Source organism: Balaenoptera musculus, chromosome 1, assembly GCF_009873245.2.
Source record: "Balaenoptera musculus isolate JJ_BM4_2016_0621 chromosome 1, mBalMus1.pri.v3, whole genome shotgun sequence".
Taxonomy (NCBI): Eukaryota; Metazoa; Chordata; class Mammalia; order Artiodactyla; family Balaenopteridae; genus Balaenoptera; species Balaenoptera musculus.
This window is the reverse complement of record NC_045785.1, coordinates 13807518-13820922: the sequence shown is the minus strand read 5'-3', so window position 1 is coordinate 13820922 and position 13405 is coordinate 13807518. Positions and strand designations below refer to the sequence as shown.

General features: G+C 49.4%; 1 protein-coding gene across 1 annotated transcript in view; it reads right to left on the bottom strand.

The window, feature by feature from the left end:
- IGSF21 (immunoglobin superfamily member 21) overlaps positions 1-13405 on the bottom strand; it is a 246123-nt gene that overhangs the window by 36599 nt on the left and 196119 nt on the right. The window contains exon 4 of the mRNA XM_036828283.1: positions 5243-5361. Within this exon, the coding sequence (XP_036684178.1) occupies positions 5243-5361 (119 nt within the window). The remainder of the gene's footprint in view (positions 1-5242; positions 5362-13405) is intronic.

Sequence of the window (13405 nt, the reverse complement as noted above, 5' to 3'; positions counted from 1 at the left end):
TTATCTGCAGCTCGGATAAAAACATTTTAATGACCGTTTGCAGCACGAACCCTCGGTGTCACCCATGGGGCTCCCAAATGTCTTTCCCCACCACGCAGCGGGGATGTTATAGGCGTGAAATTACAGCTGCGCTCTCATTTTGACATCCACCCAGAGGCCTCTGGAAACAGCGCGTTAGAATGTTCTGGATGGATGCAGGCTTGGTGAGAGCGGGCTGTGGTGCCCGGTTCTCCGGCAGACCTGCTCTGTGCTTTTGATGTAGGTGGGGGCCTGGGCGCTGCCCACCCTCTCGGCTGCCCTCTCCCCACTGTCCTGGGAAGTTTCCCTTTGACCCCCAAATTGGACAGGGGCCGTCTTGCCCCACTGTTCCTTGCACAGCCCTTAGGGTCCCTTAGGAGACCTAAGGGCTTAGGCCCAAAGGAGACCCCAGCTTTCAATGACCTCCACTTACCTGGAGGGAAGGTCTCTGTGTGCGTGTGTGTGACAAGAAAGGGTCTTTCTATGCAATGCCACAGACAGGCCAAAACAATGAGCTGACTTTAATTTTTGAAACCTGGCTTGAAATATATTTAAAGGAGACAGTCATGGGGGAGGAAGGGGAATGGGGGGAAATTTTTAAACCTTTCTAATTGTGCCTGATTTTTAACTGACACGATCACTATTTGTTGTGAGAGATATTATTATTCATTTATTTATTTTGAAGTATAGTTGATTTTCAATGGTTTTTTAGAGATTTATTTATTTTTTAAAATTATTATTATTATTATTATTATTATTATTATTATTATTTTGGCTGTGTCGCACGGCTTGTGGGATCTCAGTTCCCTGACCAGGGACTGAACCCAGGCCCTGGGCAGTGAAAGCGCGGAGTCCTAATCACTGGACAGCCAGGGAATTCTCTGATTTACAATGTTGTGTTAATTTCTGCTGTACAGCAAAGTGATTTGGTTATACATATATACATATTCTTCTTCATATTCTTTTCCATTTGGTTTATTACAGGATAGTGAATATAGTTCCCTGTGCTATACAGTAGGACCTTGTTTTTCATCTCTCTGATATATAGTAGTTTGTCGGGAGATACTATTTATGGGTCACTCGGACTGTGCGTGGGCTCAGAACATTCTGTGCTATGGTTCATCTCATCTAATCCTCCCAACCTTGGCTAAGTAAGCCACCTCCTTCTCTGTGCCTGGGTCTATGCAGTGGGCACAGTGCAGTTTCTGCCTCATGGGCTGACGTGGCCGCCGGGGTTATGGGAGATACTACACGGGAAACTGCCTTACACTCGGCCCCACTGTCTCTCCCAGCCCTCCCCTCACCAGTCCGGACCTTGCTGGGCCTCAGAAGCCACGCTGCTCTGGGACAGGGACAGCCACAGCCCTGCGGGGCCCAGAGCCAATCCCTTCCTCTCCCTGAGCCTCAGTCTTCTCATCTGGGAACTGGGGATAATGGTTATCCTGCCCCTGAGGGGCCGTGGTGAGGATCAGGCGAAATGCTCTATGGGAAGCACCGTGGAACTGTCACAAACTGGCCAAGACTGAGGTGTGGCTGTCATTTTCAAACTTGGGATGTATCCTGGCTCCTCCCCTGGACATGTGATGCCTGGATAGGCAGACCCACAGGCGGATGGTCACACAGAGGCCGGCCACCCTGACACCCAGAAACAGGGCAGGACTGAACCCCCTTTCCAAGGAGCCAGTGGGCACAAAGCTGTGAGCATTCATTTCTCAGACTGGCTTAAAGCTCCCTGGAGTCAGGAATGGTGGATGGGACTTCTCTGTGCCAGGGCTAAAACCAGGAGCAAGAAAGAGGCAGCCACAGCCGTGCCCAAGAGCAGGCAGGCCGGAGACAATGTTAATAAAGAGAGTAAAATCTGACCTACTGAACCTCTTGGCTGCCTCGTGCTGGGCTAGGTGTTTTGCAAACCTTTTCTAATTTAAACCTCACCATCATCCTAGGAAGGAGGCATCCTTACGCCTATTTTACAGATGGGGAGACAGAGGCCCAGGGAAGCTAATGAATGCACGGTTGCATGGTGGATCTGGGACTCAGCTCCAAACCTGCGTGTCCTTAACTTGTATGCAGATGGGGCATTCTCCTGTGTCTGGGGTGAGGTGAGAATCGTAAGGAGGAAGGAGAAATACATTCACATATAGATAAGAGTATAGATACAGCTGTTGATGCATGTATTGATATAGATATCAATAGAGATATATACAGAATTAGTATTTTTTGAAGACTTAGAGGTTTAGACCAGTGGTTTAGACCAGTGGTTCTCAGAGCGCGGTCCTGGCACCTGTAGCATCAGCATCATCTGGGAACTTGTGAGAAATGCAGATTCCTGGGCCCCGCCCCAGATCTGCTGAATTAGGAGCTTTGGGGGTGGGACCCAGCAATCAGTATCTTCACAAGCCCTCCAGGCGATCCTGATGCTCATTCAAGTTTGTGAACCACTGGTTTAGACCATGGGCTTTGGCCTCAGATGGCTGTTATGACCCTAGACAAGTCATTTCCCCTCATATAACAGGGATTATAACATCTCCCAGCTCACAGGCTGTCGCCAGGATTCTGTCGGAAAACGCGCATGAAGCTGGAAGCTCACACACTGTCAGGCACATGCCGTGGTGGGGCAAGGCATCAGGTCCTGCCCACGTGGCAAGCACCGGCGGACTTGACCCATCACGGGACAGCTAGGCTGTAGGGATCAGTGACAAGCACGGTGACCTCTGAGCACTGGGGACAGTCAGAGGATTGATTGAGATGGGGGGGTTGCTATTCCAGGGAGAGTGCCACCCAGGGATGCGCTGAACTTCTAGGGGTCAGAGCCTTCCTGGGGGCACTGGGGCGGGTGAGGGTGGGACCCCTGGCCCTGCCCCTCTCTGGCCCCTCCTGGTAGCCTCAGCCTCCTGCTCAGTAAGTGGGATCCCGGGAGCTGTCTGCCCCATCCCTGGATTGACTGCCACCTCCCTCTGGGAGGAGCCCAGAAGTACAAAGTCCCTTGCTCCCCGGAGCCTACCGGGAGCACAGCACCTTCTTCAGCTGGGAGTGTCAGGCCAGCTGTGCAAGCCGGGCTAGCCCCACGAGACCTCTTTGTGCCTCAGTTGGAACTAGCAGAGGAGGTTTAGGGTTATCTGGTTCTACCACCTCATTGTACGGATGAGGAAACCGAGGCCACAGAGGGACAGTCACCTGCTCAGGAGCCTTTGGTGAATGGGTGAGGGGCATGAGCCTCGTAGCCGAGGTGGCTCTGAGGACTCCGGCCTTGCTCACAGACACCAGAGAGCAAAGCCTCAGCTGGACCGTCCACACTGCCTCCGTCAGTGCAACGGAGCTGGCCCAGGAGTCAAGACACCTGGGTTCCGGCCTCAACGCTAAGCAGCCTGGTCTCACAGGAAGGTTTTGTGATCCTTGCTGTGTGACTTCAAGCAAGTTGCTTGCTTTCTCTGTGCCTCTATATCTATGTCTGCAAAATAGGGATAATAGTGCTAGTACCTCCTCTTGGGTTGGCTGTGAGGACTAAATGACATAAGGTCTGGAAAGCACTTAACCCCGTGGCCTCCAGGGACCTTCCCTGAGCCCCCTCCCTAAACTGGCTGCCACCTCCCCTGTAGTCACTCGTGACCCCATTACCCTGCGTGATTTTCTTCCCAGTATTTATCACTCTCCATAATCACCTCACTTACCCATCTACACATGTGTTTTATGCTTGTCTCACGCACTGGACGCAAACTCCCAAGGACAAAGATGTTTCTTATTGAAAGTATATGGCCATTTCCTGGCACGTGGTAGGTGCTCAATAAATATCTGATGAATAAACAATTGAGTACACATCCCTCATCAGACTGGGAGCCCCTTGATAGAGCAAACCGAGTTTCATCTGCACCGGCCTCCCTGGTGTGACCAGCCTAGGGCTGGGTACCAAGAACACTCCTTGCCCAAGTATTACAGAAGACGTTCCGTGGGCGGGCGACTGCAAGAGGGGAGGTTTTCCTGGCACTGCCACCTCCTGGCCATGGCCTGTCCCCCAGGAAGCCAGAACACACCGCGTGCTGCTGCTACAGGATTCAATGTCCCTCTGGAGGTCGGGCCTTTGGAGGTTTTCCATTTTCCCAGAAGCAGTGGCTTCCACGAGGCCTTTATGCTTTCATTGACTGCCCAAGTATGGCAAGCTTTGTTTCCCTGATAAATATCATTTGATAAGAAAATCAGGGAACACAGAGTCCGGAGTCAAGGCCAAGTGCCTAGAATCCTGGCAGCAGAGCTGACCCAGAACCCAAGATTGTGCCCGGCAAGAACGTCAGCGCTGGAAGGGGCTTCTGAGACCACGTGGAGAAAGGCTTTGTTTTACAAGTGGGGAAACCGGGGCTGGGTAGGGAACACAGCCAGCCAGAGACAGGCACTAGTATTCTTATCCCCATTTTACAGATGTAGAAGTGGAGGCACAGACACAGGGTGGGAACCCAGGAACCCTGACATCCAGTCCAGCACGCTTTCTAACTTGTCCCCTGATGCTTCAATGTCCTGGAAAAGGCTTGGGAGGCACAGGGAGGGAACGTTCTCTCTGCAGTAGGTGTGCATCATCACTGAGATGCTGTCTCAACCCCCTCCCCCACCCTGGAGCCTCCTGGATTGTCCTCCCGCCGGGGGAGTGCCCACCCCCACTGCACTTTGCTACAGGTGTTTCCATGAACGTGGCTCCTGGCTTTCACCTGGGAAAGGTGCCCATACAACTCAGTATTTTCTCCCTGTGACCTCACCAGGTCGCAGAGCCTGGGGCTAGGAGATCCATGAGTGATCCACTAGGCCTGCATCCCACCCCCATCTTACAGAAGGGGAAACTGAGGCCCAGAGGCTGCAGCAGGCTGCCGCCCCTCAGGAAGTCTCAGTGTCCCTCATCCATTCCAATCAACATGTCGGAGCCCCTTCAAAGTGCCTGGTCCATGAGGCTGCAGGTATGAGGCACAGCCCTGCCTTCCTCAGGTCCGGGTGTCAGTGCCGGTAGGAGAAGGGGTTCCTGAGAGGCCACACCGGTCACACCTCAGCATGGCTGGCCTCCTGCCCTCGAGGGCAAGGGTGGGAGAGAAGAGGGTCCACTGCCAGCACAGCAGGCATTTTGGCAGGTGGTTCCCAGGACAGCCCCTCTGTGTGCGTGGGTACGCGCGCACACACACACACACACACACACACAGGCACACGGGCACGCACACAGTGACGCCAGTGCCAAGAGCCCTGCACTCACCCATGACGTTGAGGAAGATGTTGCCTGATGCCAGGACCACCTTCTCCCTCGTAGCACGGTCGTAGATGCCCACGTGGCACTCGTAAGGACCGTTGTCAGAGATGCGGACCTCGGGCAGCCTGCGGGGAGGCAGAGGAGCAGGATGAGGGTCCGTTGTCTGGGGCTGACAGTCACAACGCTGCAGTAAACCAACCCCAAAGCCCCACCATCCAGCCTTCTCTCAGCAACGCTCCTGGACCCACCATCCAATGCCCACATGCTGTGCTGGGCGGAGAAGAAACATTTATGGAACACCAACTGTATGCCAGGCCCTGTGCCCGATGCTTCAGAGGATGAAGGTGTGGGCTGTGTGTTCAACTAGAGGAAAAGCTGTGCTCCTTTCAGCTGCTGGACCAGGGATGGTGACGTGCCCACTCCCAGGGGCCCCTGAGGATGACATGGACTGAGGCGCCTGTCATGCGGTTCAGGCTCAAAACTGTCACCTAGTCCATCAGCTCACTCATTCCTCACAGCTGTCCCCCGCCACAGGAATCGCTCTTCCCATTTCATAAACATGGAAACTGAGACTCCAGAGGGGATGTAATTGCCCCCCCCCCCCGAATATGGCTATTAAGAGCCAGGATGGGAATCTGAACTCCTCTCTCCACACGGCCATGCTATCACTTTATGCATGGCCCTGGAGACTTGAGAAGAAACACAGTAAAATTCTTGTCTCCAAGGACCATCCCCCATCCCAATGGACAAGGCGGCAGGGAAGCTATCAATGCCCCAAATCCCATGGGACTATGGAGAACAGGATGGAGGTTCCTTAAAAAAGTAAAACTAGAGTTGCCATATGATCCAGCAAACACAGCCCTGGGCATATATCCAGAGAAAAATATAATTCAAAAAGATATATGCACCCCAATGTTCATAGCAGCACTATTCATAATAGCCAAGACATGGAAGCAGCCTAAATGTCCATCAACAGATGAATGGATAAAGAAGATGTGGCACATATATGCAATGGAATATTACTCAGCCATAAAAAGAAACGAAATTGAGTTATTTGTAGTGAGATGGATGGACCTAGAGTCTGTCATATAGAGTGAAGTAAGTCAGAAAGAGAAAAACAAATACCGTATGCTAACACATATATATGGAATCTAAAAAACAAACAAAAAAATGGTCATGAAGAACCTAGGGGCAAGAAGGGAATAAAGATGCAGACCTACTAGAGAATGGACTTGAGGATACAGGGAGGGGGACGGGTAAGCTGGGACAAAGTGAGAGAGCGGCATGGACATATACACACTACCAAATGTAAAATAGATAGCTAGCGGGAAGCAGCCCGCACAGGGAGATCAGCTCAGTGCTTTGTGACTACCTAGAGGGGTGGGATAGGGAAGGTGGGAGGGAGACGCAAGAGGGAAGGAATATGGGGATATATGTATATGTATAGCTGATTCACTTTGTTATAAAGCAGAAACTAACACACCATTGTAAAGCAATTATACTGCAGTAAAGATGTTAAAAAAAAAAGAAAATGTGATATACACACACACACACACACACACACACACACACACACACACAATGGAATATTACTCAGCCATAAAAAAGAAATAATGCCATTTGCAGCAACATGGATGGACCTAGAGATTATCACACTAAGTGAAGTAAGATGAAGTCAAATATCATATGGTATTGCTTATACGTGGAATCTAAAAAATGATACACAAATGAACTTATTTACAAAACAGAAATAGACTCACACAGAAAACAGATTTATGGTTACCCAAGAGGAAAGGTGGGGGGAGGGATAAATTAGGAGTTTGGGATTAACATATAACACTTCTATATATAAAATAGATTACCAACAAGGACCTACAGTATTGCACAGGGAACTATATTCAATATCTTGTAATAACCTATAATGGAAAAGAATCTGAAAAAGAGTATCTATATATAAATATATATAGATATATATATATAAAACTGAATCACTTTGCTGTACACCTGAAACTAACATAACATTGTAAATCAACTATATTTCATAAAAAAAACCCAAATCCCATGGGAAAGGGTGAGCTTATCCGTGCGTAGAGTGAGCGGGTAGCAGCTGGTTCTGCCCAAGGTTGTCAAGAGGCCTTCTCAGAGGAGTCGACCCACGAGGACAGGAGATGCTCCCTCAAACCTTCTTCCAGACATGTCCTCTAAAGAGTAAAATATTGGGACTTCCCTGGAAGTCCAGTGGTTAAGACTTCACCTTCCAATGCAGAGGGTGTGGGTTCGACCCCTGGTCGGGGAGCTAAGATCCCACATGCCTCGCGGCCTAAAAACCAAAACATAAAAACAAAAGCCAAAACAAAACAGAAGCAATATTGTATCAAATTCAATAAAGACTTTAAAAATGGTCCACATAAAAAAATCTTAAAAAAAAAAAAAGTAAAAATAAAGAGTAAATATTTTAGGCTTTGTTGTTTTTACAGTCTCTGTCACAACTACTCAACTCTGCTCTTGTAGAGCAAAAGCAGCCACGCTTAGTAAGTGAACCAATGTGGCTGTGTTCCAATAAAACTTTATTTATAATCATCAAATCTTGCATTCATACAATTTCATGTGCCATGAAATCTTATTCTGTTTCTCCATTCTTTTCTAACCATTTAAAAATGTAAAAAAATTCTTGGTTTACAGGCTGCAGGCTGTAGTTTGACGATTTCTGTTCTAGATCCTTCTACAGGGTCTACAGGGTCAGACCACGATAAAATGAGTTGGTTTGATGTTCTCTCTCCCCATGGAAGTGTCACCGGGGAAGCTCTTTCCTCACTCCTCTCTGACATTGGGTTAGAGAGAGCCAAGTTCAAATCCTGCCCCCACTGTTGGTACGCTGTGTGACCTTGTGTAAGCCATGCTGTCTCTGAGCCTCCATTTCTTATCTAAAATATGGGGCTGATGCTTTGCAGGACTGCAGTGAGGATTAAATGTGACGATGTTACTGCAAGACCTCTGCGAGCAGGAATGTCACATTAAAATGGTCGCAGGACCATTACCTGTTGTTCCTGGGTCCTGTGATGCCCTGTGAGGGAGAGGGGATTACTGGGAAGTGAGATCTGGACACTTGGAAGGGGAACAGCCTTGACCTGGAGTTCAGAAGCTATGTTGCTGCTGCACCAGGGAAATCTGTGTGTCCTGCAGCAAGTTTCAGCCTTCTCTGGGCCTCATCATGCAGCCAAAGGGGAGCCTATTCTGGCCACAACTTAAAGAAAGTGGGGTCTCTGTGTTTGGGACTTGGAGGTTCTCACGCCACAGCAGAAACCCGGGGGAAGAAGCTCATGTTCATGGAACCCTAGTAAATGCCAAGCATAGTGCTCTACCCATCAAACTGGCCCAGCAGTCCTATCAGAAACCCGGTGGAGGAAGAGGGCGTTGGCTGAGAGCACAGGCTCTGGATGCCTGGATGCCTGTACCAGCCCTGCCGCCAAGAAGGGGGGTTCCTTCAATTCTGCTCTTCGCGTCCACCCCCATAGCTAACACATTTCCCTCTCCATCAGCTAAGCCTCTCTCTCCATCTGTTTCTACTGAGCAATCTAACCTCAGAGTCACTCCTCTCTCCTCTCCTTTCAGCTGTCCCCACCCCCATCTTTGTCTTCCAGCTACTTTTTCCTATGACTCACTGTCCCCCACGTCCCCCACCCTCCGTGCCCACATGCACACACCTGGGCACCCAGCCTCTCTCTCCATCCCCGTGTCTCATGGAGGAAGCCAGCCCATCTAACAGAGCCTCCTTCCCTCCCATCGCCCAGCCCACATTAGCATAAACAAACACCTTCATTTCCATAGAATACACAGAGGCTGACATCTGGTCTACCGACTGTCACAAAAGGACTTAAAGAACGGGGAGCTTTTCATCAGGGAAACTTTGTGGGGAAGATGCTGCCTCCCATCTCAGAAGAAAAGAACACTGTGAGAGCGGAAGCAGCAGGGAACTGTCTCCCCTCTGGGAACGATTTTCTTTGTTTGTAACTCAGCTAGACTGAAAAAAAATAGCCTCTCTACTGGGCAGGGTTGCTGAATGACAGTCATCTAGAGTGACATGTTTAGGTGACACTCATAGGTGCCTGTTATAGAGGCAACTTTCTTAAAGGCCTTGCGTAGGGGACATGTGTACAGGTGACATGCTCAGGTGACAGCTCTGTAAAGAAACAGGCTTGAGGGACACATGGAACTGGCAGCTACAGATAATAACGACACGGTTGACACACAGGTGGAAATGCACAGGTAACCGCCACATAGGGTGATATACGCAGAAGATGTATTTCTGTGCTAGGGACACAGGTGACGTGTTTAGGCAATCACTACACTCGTGTTCAGGTGACAGTAACACAAGCAATATGTTTGGGTGACACAATACGGGTGGTATAGAAGACAGCTCAGGGGACATCTGGATTGGTGCTTTATGAAGGAGGTGGCTTTTTGCTTAGGACTGTTTCTACAGCCTCGGATGTTTCTTCCTCCACGAATGGTCCTGTTCTCCGCCAGAGGTCCAAGTCACACTTTGGGCACCATCCTTGATATCTCCCATTTCTATACTCCTCAAACACAGTCAGTGACCAAGTCCTGGATGTTCTGCATCTTAAATATGTCCTGAACCATCCTCTCCCCTGTATCTCCACTGTCAACATCTTTTCTCACCTGGAATATGGGATGTATAGCTAACTGGTTTCTCTGCCCCTGTTAATCTCCCTCCTGATCTGTGCGCCAAGGTAGAACCCAGATCTTTTCAAATGCAAATGAGATTAATGGTACTCCCCTACCTAAGGTCCTTCAAAAGCTTCTCTCTGCTCTTTGAATAAAGACCAGAATCCTTATCTGGGCCAACAAGGCTCAGCACAGTTGGTTCTTGCCATATCCCAGCTCCCCCATCCTCCAGCGACAATGGCATTCTTTCCATTCCTCCCATGTGCCAAGTTCCTTTTTTTCAAAAAGAAACTTTTAATTATGAAATTATTTTAGATTTACAGAAAAGCTGCACAGAGAATACAGTCCCCAAACACCTCTCACCCAATTTCCCCCATCGTTAACTCTTACAAGACCACAGTACTGTTGTCAGACTAAGAACCAGTGTTAATACATCGCTATTAACTCAACTCCAGACTTTATCCAAATTGCACCAGTTTTCCCACTAATGTCCTTTTTCTGTTCCAGAATCCCATCCAGGATCCCTCATAGGTGACAGTCCTAGGTGAATTGAGTCAAGTATCTTTTTTGATTCAGCACTTTTGATTGCAGCAGTCTGTTTTCCTGAGAATATTGCATTTTCTTCCCCTGGCTACATCCTTCAAGTTACAAAGGTCACTTAGAAAGTGACCACCTGGTCTAGGTGGCTGTGGTAGATTGACTGCATTGATGGCCTGGATTAACAGCCTCCCTGTATCCTGCGAAATGCCTTTATAGTTCCTCTCACCTAGAAGTGGAGTCTATTCCCCCATTCTTGGCCTTGTGACTTGCTTCGACCAATAATATGGGGTGAAAATGATGGTGTGCAAATTCCAAGTTTCAAAAGAATTCTCTCTCTCTTTCCCTCTGCCTCTGTCCTGAGAACAAGCCTCTGATGGAGGCTGAGAGCAAGTGGAGGGAGGCCCCACTTGGCCCAGCTGGTCCAGCCAAGGCCACACTCAGGATTGAACCTAGCCAACTCCAATCTCGTGTGCTATAATACATTGCTTTAAACCATCCTCATTTGGGACTGCTTGTTATGTATCCATAGCTGACTGATACAGCAGGTCTCTGTGTGCCTCTCCTGAGCAGTTCTTGTCTACATTGTAACTTAATGACATGTTTGTAACTCACGAATGTCCTCCTCCCCCACACCATGCACAATAAAATCCATGAAGGCAAGGTCTGCATCCAGCTGGCTTACCAGTGTATCCCAGGGCCTTGCACAGTGCTTGCCATCATGGTTGGTACTCAATCAATAGTTGCTAAATGGGTGGATGGTGAGACCTTCCAGGAGGCTATGGTGTGAGCCTCCCTCTGCTGCAAGCCATGCAGCCCCCCGTCCCCTTCCCCACCCCAAGGCAGATTCTGGTTCTTGTCTGCAGATCCAAGAGCTTCCAGTCACAGCTTTGATTTGGACCAATCTGCCTCTTCTCAGCGCCTCATCTGAGCTTGTGCCTTCAGTGTTATCCTTCTAAAGTGGATTAAGTGGCCCAGAGAACCCCTTTCTCCAGATTTGAGTGGCATTGATCTGCATGCTGGCTAGAAGGCCTTCCGCAGATAGCAGGGCCCCGAGGGGGCTGGGGGTGAGGAGTCCTGCTCTCATCAGCCATGGGCTGCAATCAATAAACTATTAATAATGGCAAAGGTTTCCGGCGAGTTCAGCGTAATGCAGTTTAGCAGCTGGAGTTTACCAACACTGACAGTGGTTCCGAAGGGCAGGCGAGTAATTGTGATTTTGAAAAGCTGGGCACAGAGATAGCGGAGACCCCACTGGCTGTCCCCGTGGCTCAGGTGAGGCCAGGCAAGAGCTGGTCACTGGGGCGTCACAAGGCCCAGGGCCAGGACTGTAGGCTGTCCATATTCAGCACAAGTATTTACACCTACTGCGTACCACGCCCTGTGCTGAGCCTTAGGGGTGGGGGAAGGGGTAGACACAGAGATGCCAAGGATTTGTCTCCTGCCTCTGTGCCTCCTTGCCCAGGCTGTTCCCTCGGCTTGGACCACTTTTCCTTTCTTATCTACACAGCAAGCCTCTAGCCATCTTTCAAAGCCTAGCATTTGAGTCTCACTTACCCCATTTATGATCCCTCCCCATCAGATAATTGAGAAGATTACGTGGGATACTTCAAGGGCTTAGCGCAAAATGGCATGGCTTGAAAGTCCAATGGACTAGAATCACTAGATACATCGTGGTCCTAAGGCTTTACATTCAGATGCTGCCTCTGCCAGGCAGGCTGCCCTGACTGCCCGCTGCTCCCTGTGCAGACAGAGTCCCTCTCCACCTCCCCAGGGCTGTGTCTGTCTGGGAGCACCTACCTATCCATATCATGCTACATTGGTACCCTTTTGTCTTCCATCCCAGAGAAGCATATGAGCTACTTGAAGGCGAGCCTGGCCACGTGGTAGGTGCTCAGGGAATATTCACTGTATGAATGAGGGCGGCAGAAGCTACCAGGGCCAGGAGTTAGGTGCCCTGGGCTCTGGTCTGGGCTCTGCCCCTGACTAGCTGCGGGAGGTTGGGTAAGGACCTTTGGCTTCTTTGTGCTTCGGTTTCTCCATCTGATAACCGGGTGTTATAATATCTGCCTTGTGGGATTACAGCCTTTGGAAGGAGCTGGTATTTATAGAGATTTACAATGAGAGGCGTTGTGCTAAGCATTTTACCCTATCTCCCTGGATCCTTGACACTACCCTATTACAATGCAGTATATAAAACCTGCTCTGGTATGTATTATATAGCAATAATAATATTATTATCCCCATTGTATAGATGAGGAAACTGAGGCACCCAGAGAAGAGGGAATGTGAGGAGGTCACAGAGTGAGCAGGTGGGTGCTGTGATTCGAAACCAAGCCTGATGGATGCCAGAGCCCGTGAAAGGTTTCTGGAACCCCACTGCCATCCCCACACTGTAAGTCAGATCTTCCTTTCCCAGCAAATTAATTTGAGCTCCTTGGGACCGGAATTTGCCTTCACTGCTCTTGAGCATATTTCTGTTTTGAGCCTTGCCACCTCTCCAGGTTTTGAGAGCCATCTGTTTCCTCCCTGCTGGGAGAAACGGGATGGTCTTTTATTTTCCTAAATTCCCTTCTTCCAGCTTCCAGTGGGCCCCTTAATTCTGATGCCTGGAGTTTGCTGAGCCAGTTGTATTCACATTCTCCACACCTGATACGACTCTACAGCCTCTGATCATCTTTCCTTTCCTGACTTTGTCTTTCCACTGGGAAGAGTCCTAGATTCTCCCAGACTGGAGATCGTGGACTTGGGAGCAGAGGGTGGGGCTGGGATGAAACAGGGAACAGATCTCTGAGTTACTTTTCCTGTACTGTTGGCAAATCAGATGATCCAGTAAGTGACTTTTGCTGAGATCTGAAACCTAAATTAATGACATGCAAATGCACTTAGAGCAGAGCCTGGCATGCTGTAGGCGCTTGTCAGATTTTTACCCCCTGCACCATTAAT